The sequence below is a fragment of the Cervus canadensis genome, chromosome X, assembly GCF_019320065.1.
Source record: "Cervus canadensis isolate Bull #8, Minnesota chromosome X, ASM1932006v1, whole genome shotgun sequence".
Taxonomy (NCBI): domain Eukaryota; kingdom Metazoa; phylum Chordata; class Mammalia; order Artiodactyla; family Cervidae; genus Cervus; species Cervus canadensis.
Genome location: NC_057419.1, coordinates 5,609,814 through 5,629,606, shown reverse-complemented (window position 1 = coordinate 5,629,606; position 19,793 = coordinate 5,609,814). Strand labels below are relative to the sequence as shown.

The following is a 19,793-nucleotide window of genomic DNA, read 5'->3' as shown; positions in this document are numbered from 1 at the left end:
GTGGTCAGAGGATCCTACCGGCCAGAGCAAGCCCCCCTGAAGATGGGGGTGACGTCCACTTACCGGTCCGTCAACTTGCTGGATCTTTCTCGCCCAACTGTCCGAATCCGGGGCTCCTTGGAGCCGCTGTCCTGCCTGCCCGGGGTACGTGGCGGGCAGTCTGGACAGTGCCAGACACCTGAGTAGCAGGCTCCCCAAGGGGGGAGTGCCCCCAATGCCCTTCCGGATGTAGGATTCGGGGGACAGGTATGGCAGGTACGGCTGAATCTGGTCCTCCGCACGAACACGCTCTCTCTCTCTCCCTCTCTCTTTAAATAATCTCCTAGCAGCAGAGCCTTCCTCATCTCTGAGTGACCAGCTAGCTGTTATCATCATCTCAAGGAACAGGAAATGTCATAACACAGTCCACATTCCCTCTCAAGCAAGTAGCCTGCCTCTCAGTTTTTTTTTTTTTCTTTTTTGTTTAATCAACCTCCCAAGGTTCCTCTTTTAGCAGCAGGGGGCTAGATGGCCACTTGGCTTTCCTGCATGTTCTGGTCAGGGGTGGCGGGGTGTCAGGGGTCACCGGGGTGTTGGATCTGTGTCCCCGTGTTCGGGAAACTGGCTTCTCCTCAGAACATCCTCTGGATCCACTGGGAGCTGGCTCCCTTTCAGCTCGGAAGCGCTGCCAGAGGTTGGGACAGGCTCTTGCCCGGGTCTGTGTCCCCCAGGGGCCCCGGGGGCGGAGGGAGGGAAGAACTGAGCTGACTTACATTCAGGCCATCTCTCCCTAAGGAATGACTCGCACCCCTTTGCCGTGACGCACTCCGCTGTGTCCGACTCTCTGCGACCCCACAGACTGTAGCCTGCCAGACTATTTCCACTCTTTCCCCATCTACTTCCCATGAAGTGAAGGGACCGGATGCCATGATCTTCGTTTTCTGAATGCTGAGTTTTAAGCCAACCTTTTCACTCTCTTTCACCTTCATCAAGAGGCTCTTCAGTTCTTCTTCGCTTTCTGCCATAAGGGTGGTGTCATCTGCGCATCGGAGGTGATTGATATCTCTCCCGGCAACCTTGATTCCAGCTTGTGCTTCATCCAGCCCGGCATTTCGCATAATGTACTCTGCATAGAAGTTAAATGGGCAGGGTGACAGTACTCAGCCTTGACGGACTCCTTTTCCTATTTTGACCCAGTCTGTTGTTCCATGTCTGGTTCTAACAGTTGCTTCTGGACCTGCATACAGGTTTCTCAGGAGGCAGGTCGGGTGGTCTGGTATTCCCATCCCTTGAAGAATTCTCCAGTTGTTGGGAGCCCCATGGTCAAAGGTGTAGTCAGGGAGGCAGAAGTAGATGAAGCTGTGATTGGAAGACGGCTGCTCTGGCCCTGGAGGCTCCAGGGTGGCAGGAATCAAAGGCCCCCAAGGGTGCGACCTACCCTAGCCCTGCGGGATCACGTGTGGGACCAGACTCAGGGGCAGGAGACAGAGGAGGCGCGGATGCCATGAATCTGCGAGTCCATGTCCCGTTTCCACCTCTGAGCCGGCACAAACACCCATGGGAGGACCGGGGATGCCCAGCGTGGCCCCCGGAGCCAGCAGGCACCACCCACTGCATAGGCCATCCCCCCATGTCTCAGATAGACAGACAGACAGAGAGACGGGGCTCCCCGGGACCCGGAGGCCCTAAGCAGTCAGCCACGGCCGCTGGGGGCTTGTCTGAGAGAGAGAGAGACAGAGAGACACGCTAGATACAGCCGGAAACAGTGCAAGTCGGCGGTGACTCAGTTTGTGCTGCGGTCCGCCCACAAGTGACATTTCCTGAAGTCTCCCTTTTCTGTCTTAACTTCTGGGTTTCATCACCTAAAAGAGAGAGTCGGCCGGGACCCGGTTTTGCTGCAGAAGACCCTGATACGCTTTGTAGATACCGGCTGCTTATCTTCCCCCTCCTGGCTTCGATAATAATTTCATCTGCTCGCTATGTGCTCATTCGCTCAGCCGTGTCTGACTCTTCACCGCCCCGTGGACTGCAGCCCGCCAGGCTCCTCTGTCCCGGGGGATTCTCTAAGGTAAGAACACTGGAGTGGGTTGCCATGCCCTCCTCCGGGTGATCTTCCTGACCCAGGAGTCTAACTCTTCTCTCCTATGTCTCCTGCATTGGCAGGTGGATTATTACAAATGGACTTTTTCTTTTTTTGTTTTCACATTTTTGGCTTTTTACATACACCTAGCAGGAGGCAGAGCGCCCATGGACCTCTCCTCCACCCTCCCCTATTTTCCCGTGACTTCCATGCTATGAACATCCTGCAGTAGGCAGGCAGTGTATCTGTTACCATGGATACAGTTACCATGGATACTGTCACCACGGACAGTTGCTGCTGCTGCTAAGTCGCTTCAGTCGTGTCCGACTCTGTGTGACCCCATAGACGGCAGCCCACCAGGCTCCCCCATCCCTGGGATTCTCCAGGCAAGAATACTGGAGTGGGTTGCCATTTCCGACTCCAATACATTGACAGTGAGACACTGCTCTTAGCTGGGATGTGGTGTACATATTCCTGGGGTGGTTTGTTCATGTGTCCATCTGTCCAGATGACAGCCCCATTCATTCACACACGTGCCTAGGGGGTGGCTGGGCACAGGTTTTGTAGGTGTGACTCAAAGATAACTTGAAGCAAAGATAAGAGTCTCCAGTGGTGGTGGGCCTTGTCTAATCAGATGAAGCGGTTTTTAAAAAAATTGTGTCGGGAGGGGGACTTGAAGCAAAGATAAGAGGCTCCAGTGGTGGTGGGCCTTGTCTAATCAGGTGAAGCGGTTTTTTAAAAAAATGTGTCAGGAGGGGGACTTGAAGCAAAGATAAGAGGCTCCAGTGGTGGTGGGCCTTGTCTAATCAGGTGAAGCGTTTAAAAAAATGTGTTGGGAGTGGGACTTGAAGCAAAGATAAGAGGCTCCAGTGGTGGTGGGCCTTGTCTAATCAGGTGAAGTGGTTTTTAAAAAAAAAGTGTCGGGAGGGGGACTTGAAGCAAAGAAAAAAGTGCTTCATGTAGTGGTGGGCCTCATCTAATCAGGTGAAGTTTTTTTTAAATGAGGGGGTTGAAGCAAAGAGAAGAAGCTCCATGTGGTGGTGGGCCTCGTCTAATCAGGTGAAGGGACTTCTTCCTCTCCTTTTTTAAATTTGGCCACACTGCACAGCATGTGGGATCTTAGTTCTCCTGACCAGGGATCGAACCCTCACCCCTCGCACTGGAAGCGGTGGGTCATAACTACAGGACCACCAGAGAACTCCAGGTGAAGTTTTAAAAGCAGACACTGAGGTTCCTCAGAGAAGATGAAATTCTGTCACCAGACGGCAGTGTCAACTCCTGCCTGGGTGTCCAGCCTGGCCCCCTGACCTGTGGACTTCAGACTCACCAGCCCCACAATCGCACGAGCCAATTCCTTGAAATAAATGTCTCTCCATCCCTATGTATATCTATCACCATATGTGTCTACTTTTCTCCAAATAGATATGTGTAGCTGTATCTCTTTCTATAGATAGACAGATATCTGTACATCTATCTTCAGTTGGCCCTCCGCGGCCCTGGGTTCTGCCCTTATAGGTCTGGAGGGTCAGCTATATAAGATTCTCTCTGCCTCTCCCTATCTACATCTATATATATATGTACATATATCCACACACACATATATAAATCTGTCTATCCAAAGCTTACATCTCATCTCTATCATCTACCAACTATCTATCTACCTATCAATTTACCTACCTATGCGTCTGCCTAGATATATCTATAGCTGTCAACCATCTACCTACTTACCTACTGTCTACTTACCTATCATCTCTATCTACCCATCCATCTGTCTACCTCTTTGTCTATCTATCATCTCTACCTATCTACTGATCTAGCTATTTGTCTATCATCTGTATCTACCTATCGATTATCTGTCTGTCTACCTATTTGCCTATGAATCTGTCATTTGCATCTACCTACCTATCATCTCTATTCACCTATCTGCCTATTTATCTATCTATCATCTCTATGTATCCATCATCTCTATCTACCTAATGACCTATTTGTCTATCTACCATCCGTATCTACCTATCATCTCAATTTATGTATCTGTCTACCTACTTATCTGTTATCTCCATCTATGTATCTATCATCTCAATCTACCTATTTGTCTATCATCTGTATCTACCTATCGATTATCTGTCTGTCTACCTATTTGTCTATCAATGTATCATCTGCAACTACCTATCATCTCTATTCACCTATCTATCTGCCTATTTATCTGTCATCTCTATGTATGTATCTATCATCTCTATCATCTTTATCTACCTATTGATCTACCTATTTTTCTATTTATATATCATCTCTACCTACATATCTATCACCTCTATCTACCTATCTATCTACCTATTTGTCTATCTAGCATCTCTGCCCACCTGTCTATTGATCTACCGATTTTTCTATTCATCTATCATCTCCATTTACCTATCTATCTGTCTGCCTAGGTATTTGTCTATCTATCAATCTATCATCTGTATGTACCTATCTGGCTATCATCTCTTCCTACCTATCTATCTATATCTATCTTTCTATCTATTTCTATCATCTACCTATTTACCTGTTGTCTACTTACCTATCATCTCTGTCTACCTGTCCATCTATCTGTCCACCCATTTGTCTATCTATCATCTGTGTGTACATATCGATTATCTGTCTGTCTACCTATTTGTCTATCTATCCATCGATCATCTGTATCTACCTACCATCTATATCTACCTATCTGCCTATCATCTCAATTTACCTGTCTACCTATTTATCTATCATCTCTACTACCTATTTGCCTGTCTACCTACCTATCTGATCTCTCTACCTATTTATTTATCATCTCTATCTACCTATCATCTCTATTTGCCTATGTGTCTACCTATTTATCTATCATCTCTACTACCTATTTACCTACCATCCCTATCTACCTATTATATCTTTCATCTCTATTTGCCTGTCTACCTATTTATCTATCATCTCTATTTATCATCTCTACCTATCTATCTATCTATCATCTCTATCTGTCTATCACCTCTGTCTACCCGTCTCCCTACCTATTTCTCTGTCTATCACATCTGTCTGCCCATCTATCATCTGCCTATCTATGCACCCATCTCTCACGAATCTCCATCCTGTTGGTCTTATTTCTCTGGCGAACTCTGACTGCTACAGTCTCCCGGTTGCTTTGAGCGGAGCTGACCCACCAGGAGGGGTGTGGCTGAGACTTCACTGGTCTGGAGGCATTCTGGGCCTCCTGCATCCCCGCCCCAGGGAGGAGGCCTGCAAAGTACAGAACAGGCAGGAGATTAAAGCCCAGCCCAGCAGTGGGGAAATGCTCTCTGAGAGACGTGGATGGACCCAGAGTCCATCCTTCACTTGTTGTGAAGCAAGTCACAAAGGGAAAAGAAACCGTCTTCCCCACCCAGGGATCGAACCGGGGTCTCCTGCGTCGGCAGGCAGGACGCTTTACAGTCTGAGCCACGAGGGAAGCCCCGTGTGTTAACACAATTTATGTGGAATCTAGAAAAATGGTACAGATGAACCTGTCTGCCAAGCGGAAACAGAGACACAGATGCAGAGAACAAACGTATGCACAGCGAAGGGGGGAAGAAGGGATATTATACATTGGGAGTTTGGGACTGAGATGCAATCGATACTGTGTATAAAAAATAGGTAACTAATGAGAACCTACTGTATAGCAAAGGGGACTGTACTCAGGGCTCTGCGGTGACCTAGATGGGAAGGAAATCCAAAAAGAGGGGATATATGTGCACACACGGCTGATTCAGTTTGTCTTACCGTAGATGCTAACACAACACTCTAAAGCAAGCTGAGCGCCAAATAACCAATCCTTTTTGAACTGTGATGTTGGAGAAGACTCTTGAGAGTCCCTTGGATGGCAAGGAGATCCAACCAGTCCGTCCTAAAGGAAATCTGTCCTGAGTTCATGGGAAGGACTGATGCTGAAGCTGAAACTCCAGTCCTTTGGCCACCTGATGTGAAGAGATGACTCACTGGAAAAGCCCCTGATGCTGGGAAAGATTGAGGGCGGGAGGAGAAGGGGACGACAGAGGATGAGAGGGTTGGATGGCATCACCGACTCGATGGACGTGAGTCTGAGTCAACTCTGGGAACTTGGTGATGTTCCCACCGAATCTGGGAGTTGGTGATGGACCAGGAGGCCTGGTGTGCTGCAGCCCATGGGGTCGCAAAGAGTCAAACACAACTCAGTGACGGAACAACGACAAGGAAGAAGCCGCAAGTTGGAGAGAATTTCAGATTCAAAGACCAACCTCACTCACACGCTGTCCACTTCCTCCTCCTTCTCCACGTGCCGTGTTCTCAGCTTCTTCCCCGGGAGGTGCCTCCCTGGGGGTGGGAACTACTCTCTGCTTCCCTCTCCTGGACTGTAATAGCCCACCAGGCTCCTCCGTCCACGAGACTTCCCAGACAAGAGTCCGGGAACGGCAACCCACGGCAGCATTCCTGCCTGGAGAATCCCACGGACAGAGGAGCCTGGCGGGCCACAGTCCATGGGGTCGCAGAGAGCTGGACAGGACTGAGCAACTCTCTCTCACACACACACACACACACACACACACACACACACACATACGTCCCAGAGCCCCCCAGGGGATCCCATGAGTCTGAAACAGACCCTGCTCCATGCATCCACGCCGGTAACTCGGTCCTAAATGAGCGCATCAGCTGTCTATTTCGGGATGCGACCCAGCCAGCTGCAGAGCCGCCCCGAGAGGGGCCCCCAGGAAGCATGAGGTCGCCCTGCGCCTTCCCGCACGGGAGAGGACCCGGGTCGCCAGGATCGACCCAGCAGCCCAGCTGCACCAGCTTCTTCATCCTCCCAGGCGCAGACACCAGTTCCCGACACTCTCGACTCCCCGGTGGCTGGTTCCTGCAGGGGCGTCGTGGTGCAGACCACAGGTCTGGGTTTGCGGTGCAAACCCCTCAGGGTACACAGCGGCCTCCCGGGCGGCAGCCTCAGCAGCAAGCCTGGGAGGGGACCCTTCTTGGGGGACAGGATGTGGAGGAGAGCTGGGGGCATCAGATCCTCAGTGCCGGGGAGCGTGCGGCTGAAGAACTGCTTTCTTTTTCTCGTTAGAATAACCTTCTTGCTGTTGTTCAGTTGCTGAGTTGTGTCCGACTCTCTGCGACCCCGTGGACTGCAGCCCGCCAGGCTCCTCCGTCCATGGGATTCTCCAGGCAAGAATCCTGGTGCGGATTGCCATTTCCTTCTGCAGGGGATCCTCCCCACCCAGGAATTGAACCCATGTCTCCTGCATTGGCAGGCACATTCTTTGCCATGGAGTCACCTGCGAAGCCTCTAGAATGACTTTTTTTTTTTTTAAGTTTTTTATTTTATTTTATTATTTATTTTAACGTATAGTTTCCCAGGTAGCTCAGTGGTAAAGAATCCACCTGCCAATGAAGGAGACAGAGGTTTGATGCTGGGGAAGATCCCCTGGAGGAGGGCATGGCAACCCACTCCAGGATCCTTGCCTGGAGAATCCCATGGACGGAGGAGCTGGCGGGCTGCAGTCCACGGGGTCGCAGAGAGTCGGACACAGCTCAGCGACTGAGCACAGAGCTGACTTAGAACACTGTCTTAGTTTCTGGTCTATAGCAAACTGATTCACTTATGCAGACAGAAATTTTTTTTGGATCCCTTTTGATTATAGTGTCTGACATGATAACGAATATGATTATCTGACTCCCCGAGGTGTACCATAAATCTCTGTTGCTTATCTATTTTACGCCTAACACTTCATATCCATTAATCAATTTACATTTCACACTTTTAACCCCAAACCTCTAAATTATCCCGCGCCCCCCCACCCGCGCCCCACCAACCCTACCTTCCTTTCCCCATTGGTTAACCATCCTTTTGGAATCTAAAAAAATAACATAAAAGGTATTTGCCTACCAACAGAAACAGACCAACAGACGCAAATAGCTCACGTTTCCTCAGTTGTGTAAAATCCACGTGTTAAAGTTACACAGATGTTGTGTCCAGATCATTTCTAGCCCCGATGCGTTTTTTCAACAGGCTGTCTGTCAGCTTCCGGGTCATTTTCCAGCAGGAGAAACTGGCTCCCCAAGACTTCTGACCCCAGCCTCTTCAGACTTCGTGACCGCACAGACTTTTCAGACCCTTTCTGGGGTGGTCCCAGGCAGCCCAGACTTCTGACCGACCAGCTTATAAATCAGGCTTCCCAAGACCCCCTCCGTGGGGCTGGGTAATTGGCTAAAACGGCTCACAAATCTCACGAAAAGACTGGAGTTAAAAAAAAAACAAAAAAAAAAGGCTTTGCCGGTTTGTGCAAAAAGCATACGACTCAGCTGGTTTTGGTGGAGAATTCCAGGGGAACGGGAGGAATGTATCTATGAGGGGGTGGGAGAGTAGGGGGAAGGAGCCTTTGAATCTGCAGGTCTGGGGATGGCTCCGGATTCCCATCACAGCCGCTCAGCGAAGCTCCCCTTTCTGGGCGCCGTGCGGTGGACAGAAAAATGTCCCCAAGGACGTCTGCGTGCCCTCCCCGTGTGGTGGACAGAATAACATCCCCAACGACATCCTCAATCCCGGAACCCATAAACAGGTTGCCTCTGACACAAGGAGGTTAACAGCTGTGATGAGTGCCAGGATCCCGAGATGGAGACTGGGTCTTGGACCACCCGCCCGCCCCGGGGGTAAGGTCATCACAGAATCACACAGGAGACCGTATGAACTGTTAACGGAGAGATTCCCGCCACGCCAAGCCCATCATGGAGGTCCTGTTGCAGAAGCCTCTGGAAACTCATTTCTTTCTAAACTGCGGCTGATACAGGAAAAAAAAAAAAAAAAAACGGAGGATGTATTCTGTCCGCCAGCAGAAGCAGAGGCAGGGGAGATGGTGTTCCAGTACCAGCGGCCACCGGCAGCCCAGACACGTGCCTGTGATGAAGGGATGAGGTTCCAGGAGGCGCTGAGAGGTGCATTAAGTGTTGAGAATTGCAGGCATCCAACCACCCCTCCAGCTACAAAAGCAGCTTTGGAAAACATGACATTATCTTCTAGAGTAAAAAAAAAAATGTTGTTTAGTCACTCATTCATGTTCGGCTCTTCATGACCCCATAGACTCTAGATGGCCAGGCTCCTCTGTCCACGGGATTCTCCAGGCAAGAATACTGGAGTGGGCTGCCATGCCCTCCTCCAGGGGATCTTCCCGACCCAGGGATCGAACCTGAGTCTCTTAGATTGGCAGGCAAATGCTTTACCACTGACTCCCTGGGAAGCCTCGTTAAAAGAACAAAAAGAATGGTATACAAATGCTCACAACAATTTAAAAAAGCTTCATTCGAAACAGTAAATAAAACATTTAAGAAATGTTAAAATATATATATATATTAAAAAAAAAAGTCGACAGTTTCTAGAAAGTCCCGGGTATGGAGACGCCTGGAATTCACAGTTTCGCCGGGGCTTCTGAGACTTTCTCCACGGTTAAGACCTCTTCCTTGTCATCTTTTCCCGTTTCCTGTGTAAACTTCTCCCATAGCATCTGATGGGGGAGAAAGGCAGGGAGGTCAACTCCCCAGGAGACCCCGGGGGAGCCACGGACGTGGAGGGTTTAGGCAGAAACGGGAGCCGGGTTTCCGAGCGGGAGCTCGTCATCGGCCGATGAGCTGGGGGAGGGACATCTGAGACTCGGGTACCACACTCGCTGGGACCTCACGGAGCTCAGAGCTTGGAAAGAGAGTGTTTCGGGGCCCTAGACCTCCCCGGGAACCCACCAGGGCGTTGAGTCGGTGTCCGTGAGAGGGACGATGGCTGGCTCAGAGACCCAGGTGAGCAAGCCGACACCCGGTTGATACAACGGCAGGCTGTGGAGGAGGCAGACAGAGTCCGCGCCTCCAGAAGACAGGCTTGACAGGCGCACCCAAGTGGAAGGGAGGGTTTCCCACATTGGAAAGTGAAAGTGTCAGTCGCTCGGCTGTGTCCAACTCTTTGTGACCCCATGGAGTATATAACCTGCCAGGCTCCTCTGTCCACGGGATTCTCCAGGCAAGGATATTGGAGTGGGTTGCCATTCTCTCCTCCAGGGGATCTTCCCCACCCAGGGAATTGAACCCAGGGCTCCCTCATTGCATTCGGATTTTTTTTTTTTTTTTTTTTTTTACTATCTGAGCCACCAGGGAAGCCCTACATACGGGGTTGGGGGTCGTCTCTTGTCTGCTGTCCTTTTTCATCCTTTGTGCTGCCCCCCTGAAGATCTGGCTGGACCCCTTTCAGTCTGTCCCTGTCTCTGCCATCCCCATCTTCCACTTCTCTCCTCCCCCTTCTCCACGACCCGGCTAATTTCCCCGGACACAGCTTATAGACAAAACCACCCCGTTGGAAGAAAGTCAGCGAGCAGGACACGGGTTTCCAGCCTCCTCCTGTGGACCCCGCTGGCCGAGCACAGATGAGATTCTGGGCTCACCGTTCCCCACCTGTCCGTCCTGGCTCCCCGCCTCACTCACCCCGGACATACCTCGTTGTCGACTGGAAGGTTATCGTTCAATTTATCTTTGATCTGTGGAACCGGAGGGAATAACCTGTGGGTCCTGACGAACCTGCGGAGATGAGACACGAGATGAAGAAAAGACCGACAGGCCCACGTTTTCATCCTGCCTCCCAGAGGAGATGCACTGTAATATTACGTGCAAACACGCCCTCTGGACTCACGTCTCCACAAACAGTTTCCTTTAAGATTCTCAGAAAGGGAGACTTCCCCTGGAAGTCCAGGAGTTAAGACTTCACCTTCCAAGGCAGGGGGTGTGGGTTCAGTCCCTGGGGTGCTGATGCGATCCCTGGTCAGGAAGCTATGATCCCACAATCCTCGCAGACAAAAAAATAGATAAATAAAACAGAAGCACTGTTGTAACCAATTCAGTAAAGACTTTAAAAAATGATCTACATGACGGTACATTAACACAATGGAATAGTATGCAACCGTTAAAAAGAATGAAATAATGCCATCTGCAGCAACCGGGGGGGGACCGAGAGAGTACTGAGTGAAGTAACTCAGACAGAGGAGGAGAAATATCGTGTGAGTTCCCTTACATGAGAAACCTGGAAAGAAATGATGCAAAGTGACTTACAAAACAGAAAGAAGAGATTCACAGACTTACAAAACCAACTCATCGTTATGAGGGGGTGGGAAGATGGGGAGAAGGGATAATCAGGGAGTCTGGGATGGACATGGACACACTGCTGTGTTTAACATGGAGAACCAGCAAGGACCTGCTGGCCAGCCCAGGGAACCCTGCTCAATACTCTGTAATAACCTGATGGTCACCAGGGGGAAGGACGGGGGAAGGGATAGCCAGGGAGTCTGGGATGGACATGGACACACGGCTGTGTTTAACATGGAGAACCAGCAAGGACCTGCTGGACAGCCCAGGGAACTCTGCTCCATGTCACATGGCAGCCTGGATGGGAGGGGAGTTTGCGGGAGAATGGATGCGTGTGTATGTGTGGCTGAGTCCCTTTGTTGTCCACCTGAAACCATCACCGCATTGTTCATCAGCTATACTCCAATACAAAATAAAAATTTCAAAGTCCAAAAAAAGAAACAAAAAAACGGAGAGACATTAAAAAAAATATAATGATCCACCAAAAAAAAAAAAAATCTTAAAAAAAAAATCACAGGACGGCTTGCAATCTTAGACTGTGGAGAATATAAATAGACTGTGTGGATGTACTTAGGAAATGCCCAGGAAAGTCTCTCCAGAACCTTCATTCACTGTCTTTGAAGAGAAACCATTGACGGAGGAAGGAGAAGGGGACGACGGAGGATGAGATGGTTGGATGCATCACTGAGTCAATGGAGATGAGGCTGAGTAAACTCCGGGAGTTGGTGATGGACAGGGAGGCCTGGCGTGCTGTGGTCCATGGGGTCGCAAAGAGTCAGACAGGAGTGAGCGACGGAACTGAACTGAGGTGAACATTCGTTGTCTCGGGTGCAGAGACGGCAGTGATGCCGTGTGCCCAGTCTTGAGCAGCCTGGAGGAATCCATACTCTCTGCTGTTAAAAGGCAGGGAGATTTATGCAGCCTTGAAGGCCACGATTCCAGACGGACCAGTTTTCTGCGGATGGCACATATTTTCAGGGCTATTCCACGGTCCCCAAGTGTCTCAGTGGTGCTGAACGACCGCCTGGGCAGTTATTTTTATTCTCACGAGAAGGAGGCAACCCTGTGACATCATAAGACGCTGTGCTGAGCGGAACGGTGGCCCCAAAGATCCACTGGAGTCCTTCAGTGGGCAGTCCTTCCACAGTCCCGGGAAGCCCAGGAAAGGGAGCTTGCTTTGAAAAGGGGTCTCTCCAGAAGTGATGGAGTGAGGGTCTGAGATGAGGTCCTCCTGGATGGGGGTGGCCCTAAACCCAGGGACAGGATCCTTATAAGACACAGAAGAGGAGAGACATGGACACAGTGGAGAAGCCACGTGGAGACGGAGGCGGAGACCGGAGGGAGGCGGCCACCAGCCCAGGGACGGACGCCTGGGGCCCCCAGAAGCTGGAAGAGGTGGGGAGGACCCTCCCCTGGAGCCTCCAGAGGGAATCGAGCCTGGGACACCTAGACCGCAGACATCTGGTCCCCAGGGCTCCAGGAGGACGGATGTCTGTGGTTTTAAGCCCCCCAGCTTGTGGTCACTGGCTCTGACAGCCACAAGAAGTGACACGGCTTTTGTTTAAGATCAGTCCTTGGTGTGAAAACATGACATGTGTTCCGGTCCCCACAGCCCGTGGTCGTGTCCCGAGAACCGCGATGCCTTGCAGCGCCTTGCAGCAGGTGCTCAGGATCTCCCCTCGTCTCCGGGGTTGGGGGAGGGGGGGAGTCTGAGCCCAGGACGCCCAAGTGGGACGCGGGCGGGCGGTCGCCTGGTGACAGAGACGTCGCGAGTGGACACCCACACGCCCTGCAGGAGGGTCTCCCCATGAGCCAAGTCTCCCCGTGGCTTTGCAGAGCACACAAGCTGTATTCTGCACGTGCCGGGCTTCCTTCCGGGGCATCTGAGAGAGCCTGCCTGATTGCTGAGCTCACAGGAAAGACGCTGGCAGGGGTCCTGTGGTGGGGGAGGCTGGCTGCAGCGGCCGTGGCTGAGAACACGCTGTGGGAAAACAGAAGTCTGCCGAGTAGGGAATTCTGAGAATTCCAGAGGCTCCAAAAGACGCAGAAGGCGGGCCTTGGAGCACAGCTGAACTGTAAGGGGGCTTTCCTGCTGACTCAGATGCTGAAGAATCCGCCTGCAGTGCAGGAGAAGTGGGTCCGACCCTTGGGTCGGGAAGATCCCCTAGAGGAGGGCACGGCAGTATTCTTACTGGAGGCCACTCCAGTATTCCTGCCTGGAGAATCCCACGGACAGAGGAGCCCGGCGGGCTCCAGTCCACGGGGTCGCAGAGAGCCGGGCACGACTGAGCGACTCACGCTTTCGAAACTTCATCTACCTCTACAAGCATTAAACCAGCTGCTTCTGCAGCTGCCGACCTTCAATCCTCCCCTCCAAGGAGTTCCGGGTGGAGAGCAGAGATGAGACACTCTGTGCTCTGGAGGAAAAAAAAAAAACCCCAAAAAACTGGCAGGACAGGTCTGCAGATAGTTAGATATTCTCAGGAGCCCGTTTTATGAGCCCAACGCTTGCATCTCCTCATAGCTAGACAAGCACTGAAATGCTTCATGGTGATGTCCGCTCCCCGCGACTAGCAAAAAATATATATGCTTGACTGCGTGAACTCCCCCTTCAGCTGCTACCGCTGCTGCTAAGTCGCTTCAGCCGTGTCCGACTCTGTGTGACCCCGTAGACGGCAGCCCACCAGGCTCCCCCGTCCCCGGGAGTCTCCAGGCAAGAACACTGGAGTGGGCTGCCATTTCCTTCTCCAATGCATGAAAGTGAAAAGTGAAAGGGAAGTCGCTCACTCGTGTCTGACTCTTCGCGACCCCATGGACTGCAGCCCACCAGGCTCCTCCGTCCATGGGATTCTCCAGGCAAGAGGACTGGAGTGGGCTGCCATTGCCTTCTCCGCCCCCTTCAGCAAAACCACTTATATGCCAACCTGCCTTCCCTGTCTCTTTGCAGCAGCTGCTCAGAGCGATCTGAGGCTCTGTGTCCGGGGCCGCAATCCTTCATTCGTTCCTTTGTCCATTCAGCCGCTCAGTCGTGTCCGACTCTCTGCGACCCCGTGGGCTGTCGCCCTCCAGGCTCCTCTGTCCGTGGGATTCTCCAGGCAAGAACAGCGGAGTGGCCTCCAGTAAGAATACTGCCATGCCCTCCTCCAGGGGATCTTCCCGACCCAGGGACTGAACCCAGGTCTCCCGCATTGCAGGTGGATTCTGTACCATCTGAGCCAGCGGGGAAGCCTGCGGTCCTAATTTTGCCTCAGAATAAAACATTACACTCGCAACATTCACACTGTGCAATTTTTTTTAAAAGTCAACACTGTTCTCCCCAGACACATTTTCTTCTGGAAAACCCACACGGCGGCTGGGACGGCCTGGGGGGTTTGCAGGCTGCCTTCTCCTCTTTGTGAGCTGATGGGGGGTCGGTGGGGGGTGACTCTAGAACGGGCACTGGCCTCTCCACTGACCATGGGGGTTAGCCGGCCAGGGACTCCCCGGGGTTACCTTTTGAAAAGGCAGCTGAGGGTCAGGCCACAGACGAGAGTCCCCAGGACCACCAGAATGTAGACGTGCACCAGGCTGGACTCAGGTTCTTCGGAGCCTGGGGAAGACAGAGGCGGGGGACATGCCGGGGACCCCGCCGGGGAGCGGGAGGAGCCGGCATCACTCAGCCAGCTCACGGGCTCACCGGCGAGGAAGCACGCCCGGCGAAACCCAAAGTGTCAGCCCCTCTGCCATGTCTTACCCTTTGCGACCCCGTGGACTGTAGCCCACCAGGCTCCTCTGACCAGGGCATCCTCCAGGCCATGCCCTCTTTCCAGGGGGTCTTCCCGAAGCAGGGACCAGATCCAGGTCTCCCGCATGGCAGGCGGATTCTTTACAGTCTGAGCCAGCAGAGAAGCCCCATAAGGAGAAGGGAAATCTACGAGAGTACCCTAACCCGGAGCTTTCACAGAAAATGTCTGTGAGACCATAGACTGAACGTTGCCCACAAAGGTCCATCTAGTCAAAGCTAGGGTTTCCCCAGTATTCCTGTACGGATATGAGAGCTGGACCATAAAGAAGGCTGAGCACTAAAGAATAGACGCTTTTGCACTGTGGTGTTGGGAGAAGACTCTAGAGAATCCCTTGGACGGCAAGGAGATCCAACCAGTCCATCCTATAAGAGATCAGTCCTGAATATTCATTGGAAGGACTGATGCTGAAGCTGAAACTCCAATCCTCTGACCACCTGATGCGAAGAGCTGACTCATTTGAGAAGACCCTGATGCTGGGAAAGACTGAAGGCGGGAGGAGAAGGGGACGACAGAGGATGAGACGGGTGGATGGCATCACCGACTCGATGGACATGAGTTAAAGCAAACTCCAGCAGACAGTGATGGACAGGGAGGCCTGGCGTGCTGCCGTCCATGGTGTTGCTAAGAGTCGGACAAAAGTAAGGGACTGGATGACAGATGAGAGACGAACCCAACACCACATTCAAAGCACCTAAAGCACGCTTGGAACACAGCAACCTAAAGACCATTTAATCTAAAAATGGACAGAAGAAAGGATGAATCGTTGAATAGGATGAACAGCTCTAGGCAAACAGTTGTAAACCAAATTCCCTCCCATTTGGTGAATTTACTACAGTATTAATTCTTCTTTTAATATTTATTCCTTTATTTGACTGTGCTGGGGCTTAGCTGCGGCACGTGGGATCTAGTTCCATGACCAGGGATTAAACATTGGGAGCACAGCCTCTCAGCCACTGCACCGCCAGGGAATTCCCTATGGCCTCTGTTTCATTTTTAGGTCTTTTTGCCTCAAGGCATGTGAGGTCTTAGCTCCCCAACCAGGGATCCAACACACATCCCCTGCATTGGAAGGCAGATCTTACCCGCTGGACCACTGGAGAAGTCCTCTCCCATCTATCCTTAAGCTTTAATTTCACGTGTCATTTAGAATAAGTGCTCTTTACAATAAACTATTTTCCTCTGTCTGTATTAGTCGCTCAGTCGTGTCTGACTCTTTCTGACCCCATGGACTGCAGACCACCGTTCCCTTCTCCAGGGGATCTTCCCAGGCCAGGAACCGAACCCAGGTCTCCTGCATTGCAGGCAGATTCTTTACCAACTGAGCTACAATTCACAACTAAGAATTCCTCTGTCCATGGGATTTCCCACGGACAAGAATACTGGAGTGGTTTGCCATTTTCTTCTCTAAAATGATTTTCCTAAATAGGGCACATTTTTCATCTGTGAATAGTCAAAAACACAGTGAGAAACTCTCACTCTGAGTGATTATAACCTGATTGACGCGTTCACTGTTGCAATATTTCTCAGTATACACAGATAAAATGTGAGCTGTTAGGCAAAGCAGTATCTTTTCTTTTAAGCGACACATCAATTGTCAAAACTGCATGTTACAGATAGCAGGCGAAACAAACAACAACAAAAAAATCATGTGGAGGTGAGTCAAGTCTGTTTTAGAACTGTATTCTGGAAAAGTCAATTTTTATTTTTACTTTTTGGCCCATAGTTTAAATTAATGCTTCTCTGGTGGCTCAGACAGCAAAGAATCTGCCTGCAATGCAGGAGACCTGGGTTCAAGCTCTGGGTGGGGAAGATCCCTGGAGGAGGGCATGGCAACCCACCCCAGTATTCTTGCCAGGAGAATTCCATGGACAGAGGAGTCTGGCGGGCTACAGTCCATGGGGTCGCAAAGAGTCAGGCACGACCGCATAATTTTCACTTTCCCTGACTGAGTGTTGCTGATGCCAGGGGAAATGTCACCATGGGCTCGTGGACGGGAACGCTTCGCTGAATGGCTCAGAGAAGGACTCAGCATGCCAGGACCTGCCCGGGGATGGTCTCGGGACACCTACCGAACTCAACGGGCTGGCTCCAGGCACCCCAGCGGGCCTTCCGGGCGTCCGCTGTCCTTATCTTCACAGTATGTTTTGCTTTGGATCCCGGTTTCGGAAAGTTGTACCTATTCCCCGAGTCACCAAAAACCACAATCTTTGGAGAAAGCAGAAAGTTAGACTTGTGACCTGTGTTGAGAAAAAGACTGGGGGGGAGGGTGTCTTTTCAGCTGTCCAGCTGGAGAGAAACATGCAAGCCCACACCCTCCCAACCTGGGTGTGAATGTTGTAATTTGCGTCCTGAATACTGCAAAGAGATGCGTAGACAAATAAAGAGAATGGGTGATTGTCCTGAATTTTCTGAGTGACTACTCCTGGGGATCCTGGGATCGTTCAGTACAGATGAAGCGATAGTTGAGGAACTGTGGAGGATGTGGACAGACCCACAGACGGGTCATGGCCCCGCAAAGGATGTTCAGAGGACCAAGTTCAACTTCCTCATCGGATAGAGGAGGTTGCATGGCAACCCACTCCAGTGTTCTGGCCTGGAGAATCCCATGGACAGGGGAGGTTGGTGGGCTGCAGTCCATGTAGTCACAGAGAGTCAGACAGAACTGAAGCCACTAGGCATGCCTACAGACACACAAGATGAACTGCAAGGGGATATTTAGGGTCAGGGTCGGACTCACCGGTTGATTTCTACTGCTGCTGGTATCATGCTAGAAAAAAAACACAAACCAAAAGAGAATATTTACGTCTCTCCAACTTGAAAGTTTTTCACAGATCTCCTCCCATCTCCCCTTTCCATGGAGTCAAGAGAAAAAAAACAGTCAGTGCCCAAGAAACAGTTGAGATCCTTATATTCCTCCCCTACGCCGGAGGTGGACACAAATAGAAGGAAGAACCTGACCACAGGACAGAGGGTGGATTTGGTTCACGGCTCCTATAGAAACGTGGCTGGTGGTGGACCATATGAAGAAGCCACATGGGCTTCGAGGACAGGGTCCACCTGTCTACACCAGGAAAGGGAGGGTGTGAGGAGAGGATGCTCCCTGTCTACACTGGGTCAGGGGGACGTGAGGTGGTGAGTCATGTCTACACTGGGTCAGGGGGACGTGAGGAGGGTGTCATGTCTACACTGGGTCAGGGGGACGTGAGGAGGGTGTCATGTCTACACTGGGTCAGGGGGACGTGAGGAGGGTGTCATGTCTACACTGGGTCAGGGGGACGTGAGGGTGTCATGTCTACACTGGGTCAGGGGACGTGAGGGTGAGTCATGTCTACACTGGGTCAGGGGGACGTGAGTAGGGTGTCATGTCTACACTGGGTCAGGGGGACGTGAGGAGGGTGAGTCATGTCTACACTGGGTCAGGGGGACGTGAGGGTGAGTCATGTCTACACTGGGTCAGGGGACGTGAGGATGTGAGGCATGTCTACACTGGGTCAGGGGGACGTGAGGATGTGAGGCATGTCTACACTGGGTCAGGGGGACGTGAGGAGGGTGTCATGTCTACACTGGGTCAGGGGGACGTGAGGAGGGTGTCATGTCTACACTGGGTCAGGGGGACGTGAGGAGGGTGAGTCACGTCTACACTGGGTCAGGGGGACGTGAGGGTGAGTCATGTCTACACTGGGTCAGGGGGACGTGAGGGTGTCATGTCTACACTGGGTCAGGGGACGTGAGGGTGAGTCATGTCTACACTGGGTCAGGGGGACGTGAGGAGGGTGTCATGTCTACACTGGGTCAGGGGGACGTGAGGGTGAGTCATGTCTACACTGGGTCAGGTGGACGTGAGGAGGGTGAGTCATGTCTACACTGGGTCAGGGGACGTGAGGAGGGTGAGTCATGTCTACACTGGGTCAGGGGGACGTGAGGAGGGTGTCATGTCTACACTGGGTCAGGGGGACGTGAGGGTGAGTCATGTCTACACTGGGTCAGGGGGACGTGAGGAGGGTGAGTCATGTCTACACTGGGTCAGGGGGACGTGAGGGTGTCATGTCATACACGGGGTCAGGGGTCGTAAGAGGAGGGTGTCGATGTCTACACTTGGCTCAGGGGGGACGTGCGAGGGAGGGTCGTCATGTCTTACACTGCGTCAGGGGGACGTGAGGAGTGGTTGTCATTGTCTACACTGGGCGTCAGACGGGACGTCGAGGTTGAGCATGTCCTACACTGCGGTCAGGCGGGGACGTGAGGGTGAGTCATGTCTACACCTGGGTCAGGGACCGTGAGCGAGGGTCATGTCTACACTGGGCTCAGAGGGGACGTGAGGAGGGCTGTCATGGTCTACACTGGGTTCAGTGGGGACGGTGAGGGTGAGTCATTTGTTCTACACTGGGTCAGGGGGGACGTGAGGGAGGGTGTCGTGTCTACAACTGGGTCAGGGGGACCGTTTGACACACTGGGTCAGGGGGACGTGAGGGTGAGTCATGGTCTCATGTCTACACTGGGTCAGGGGGACGTGAGTAGGGTGTCATGTCTACACTGGGTCAGGGGGACGTGAGGAGGGTGAGTCATGTCTACACTGGGTCAGGGGGACGTGAGGGTGAGTCATGTCTACACGGGGTCAGGGGACGTGAGGAGTGAGTGCATGTCTACACTGGGTCAGGGGGACGTGAGGGTGAGTCATGTCTACACTGGGTCAGGGGGACGTGAGGAGGGTGTCATGTCTACACTGGGTCAGGGGGACGTGAGGAGGGTGTCATGTCTACACTGGGTCAGGGGGATGTCAGGAGGGTTTCATGTCTACACTGGGTCAGGGGGTC

The 19,793-nt window shown here is 52.0% G+C and overlaps 2 protein-coding genes across 8 annotated transcripts in view; both read right to left on the bottom strand.

Annotated features, from left to right (window-relative positions):
- LOC122434355 (granulocyte-macrophage colony-stimulating factor receptor subunit alpha-like) overlaps positions 1 to 917 on the bottom strand; it is a 29,448-nt gene extending 28,531 nt beyond the window's left edge. The window contains exon 1 of the mRNA XM_043457619.1: positions 64 to 917. The gene's annotated coding sequence lies outside the window, so the exon portion shown is untranslated. The remainder of the gene's footprint in view (positions 1 to 63) is intronic.
- A 7,077-nt stretch (positions 918 to 7,994) lies between these two features.
- Positions 7,995 to 19,793, bottom strand: part of LOC122434354 (granulocyte-macrophage colony-stimulating factor receptor subunit alpha-like) — a 32,161-nt gene continuing 20,362 nt past the window's right edge. For 4 of the 7 annotated variants that reach the window (XM_043457618.1, XM_043457617.1, XM_043457614.1 and 1 more), the window contains 4 exons: positions 17,717 to 17,746; positions 17,049 to 17,184; positions 14,687 to 14,783; positions 11,607 to 13,175 (listed from right to left, as the gene is read on the bottom strand). In XM_043457618.1, coding sequence (XP_043313553.1) covers positions 12,695 to 13,175; positions 14,687 to 14,783; positions 17,049 to 17,184; positions 17,717 to 17,746 — 744 coding nt within the window. In that variant the 3' untranslated portion in view covers positions 11,607 to 12,694. Of the gene's footprint in view, positions 9,580 to 10,551; positions 10,634 to 11,606; positions 13,176 to 14,686; positions 14,784 to 17,048; positions 17,185 to 17,716; positions 17,747 to 19,793 lie in introns of those variants that run through there. The other 3 variants (XM_043457615.1, XM_043457616.1, XM_043457612.1) reach the window with 3 other exon arrangements.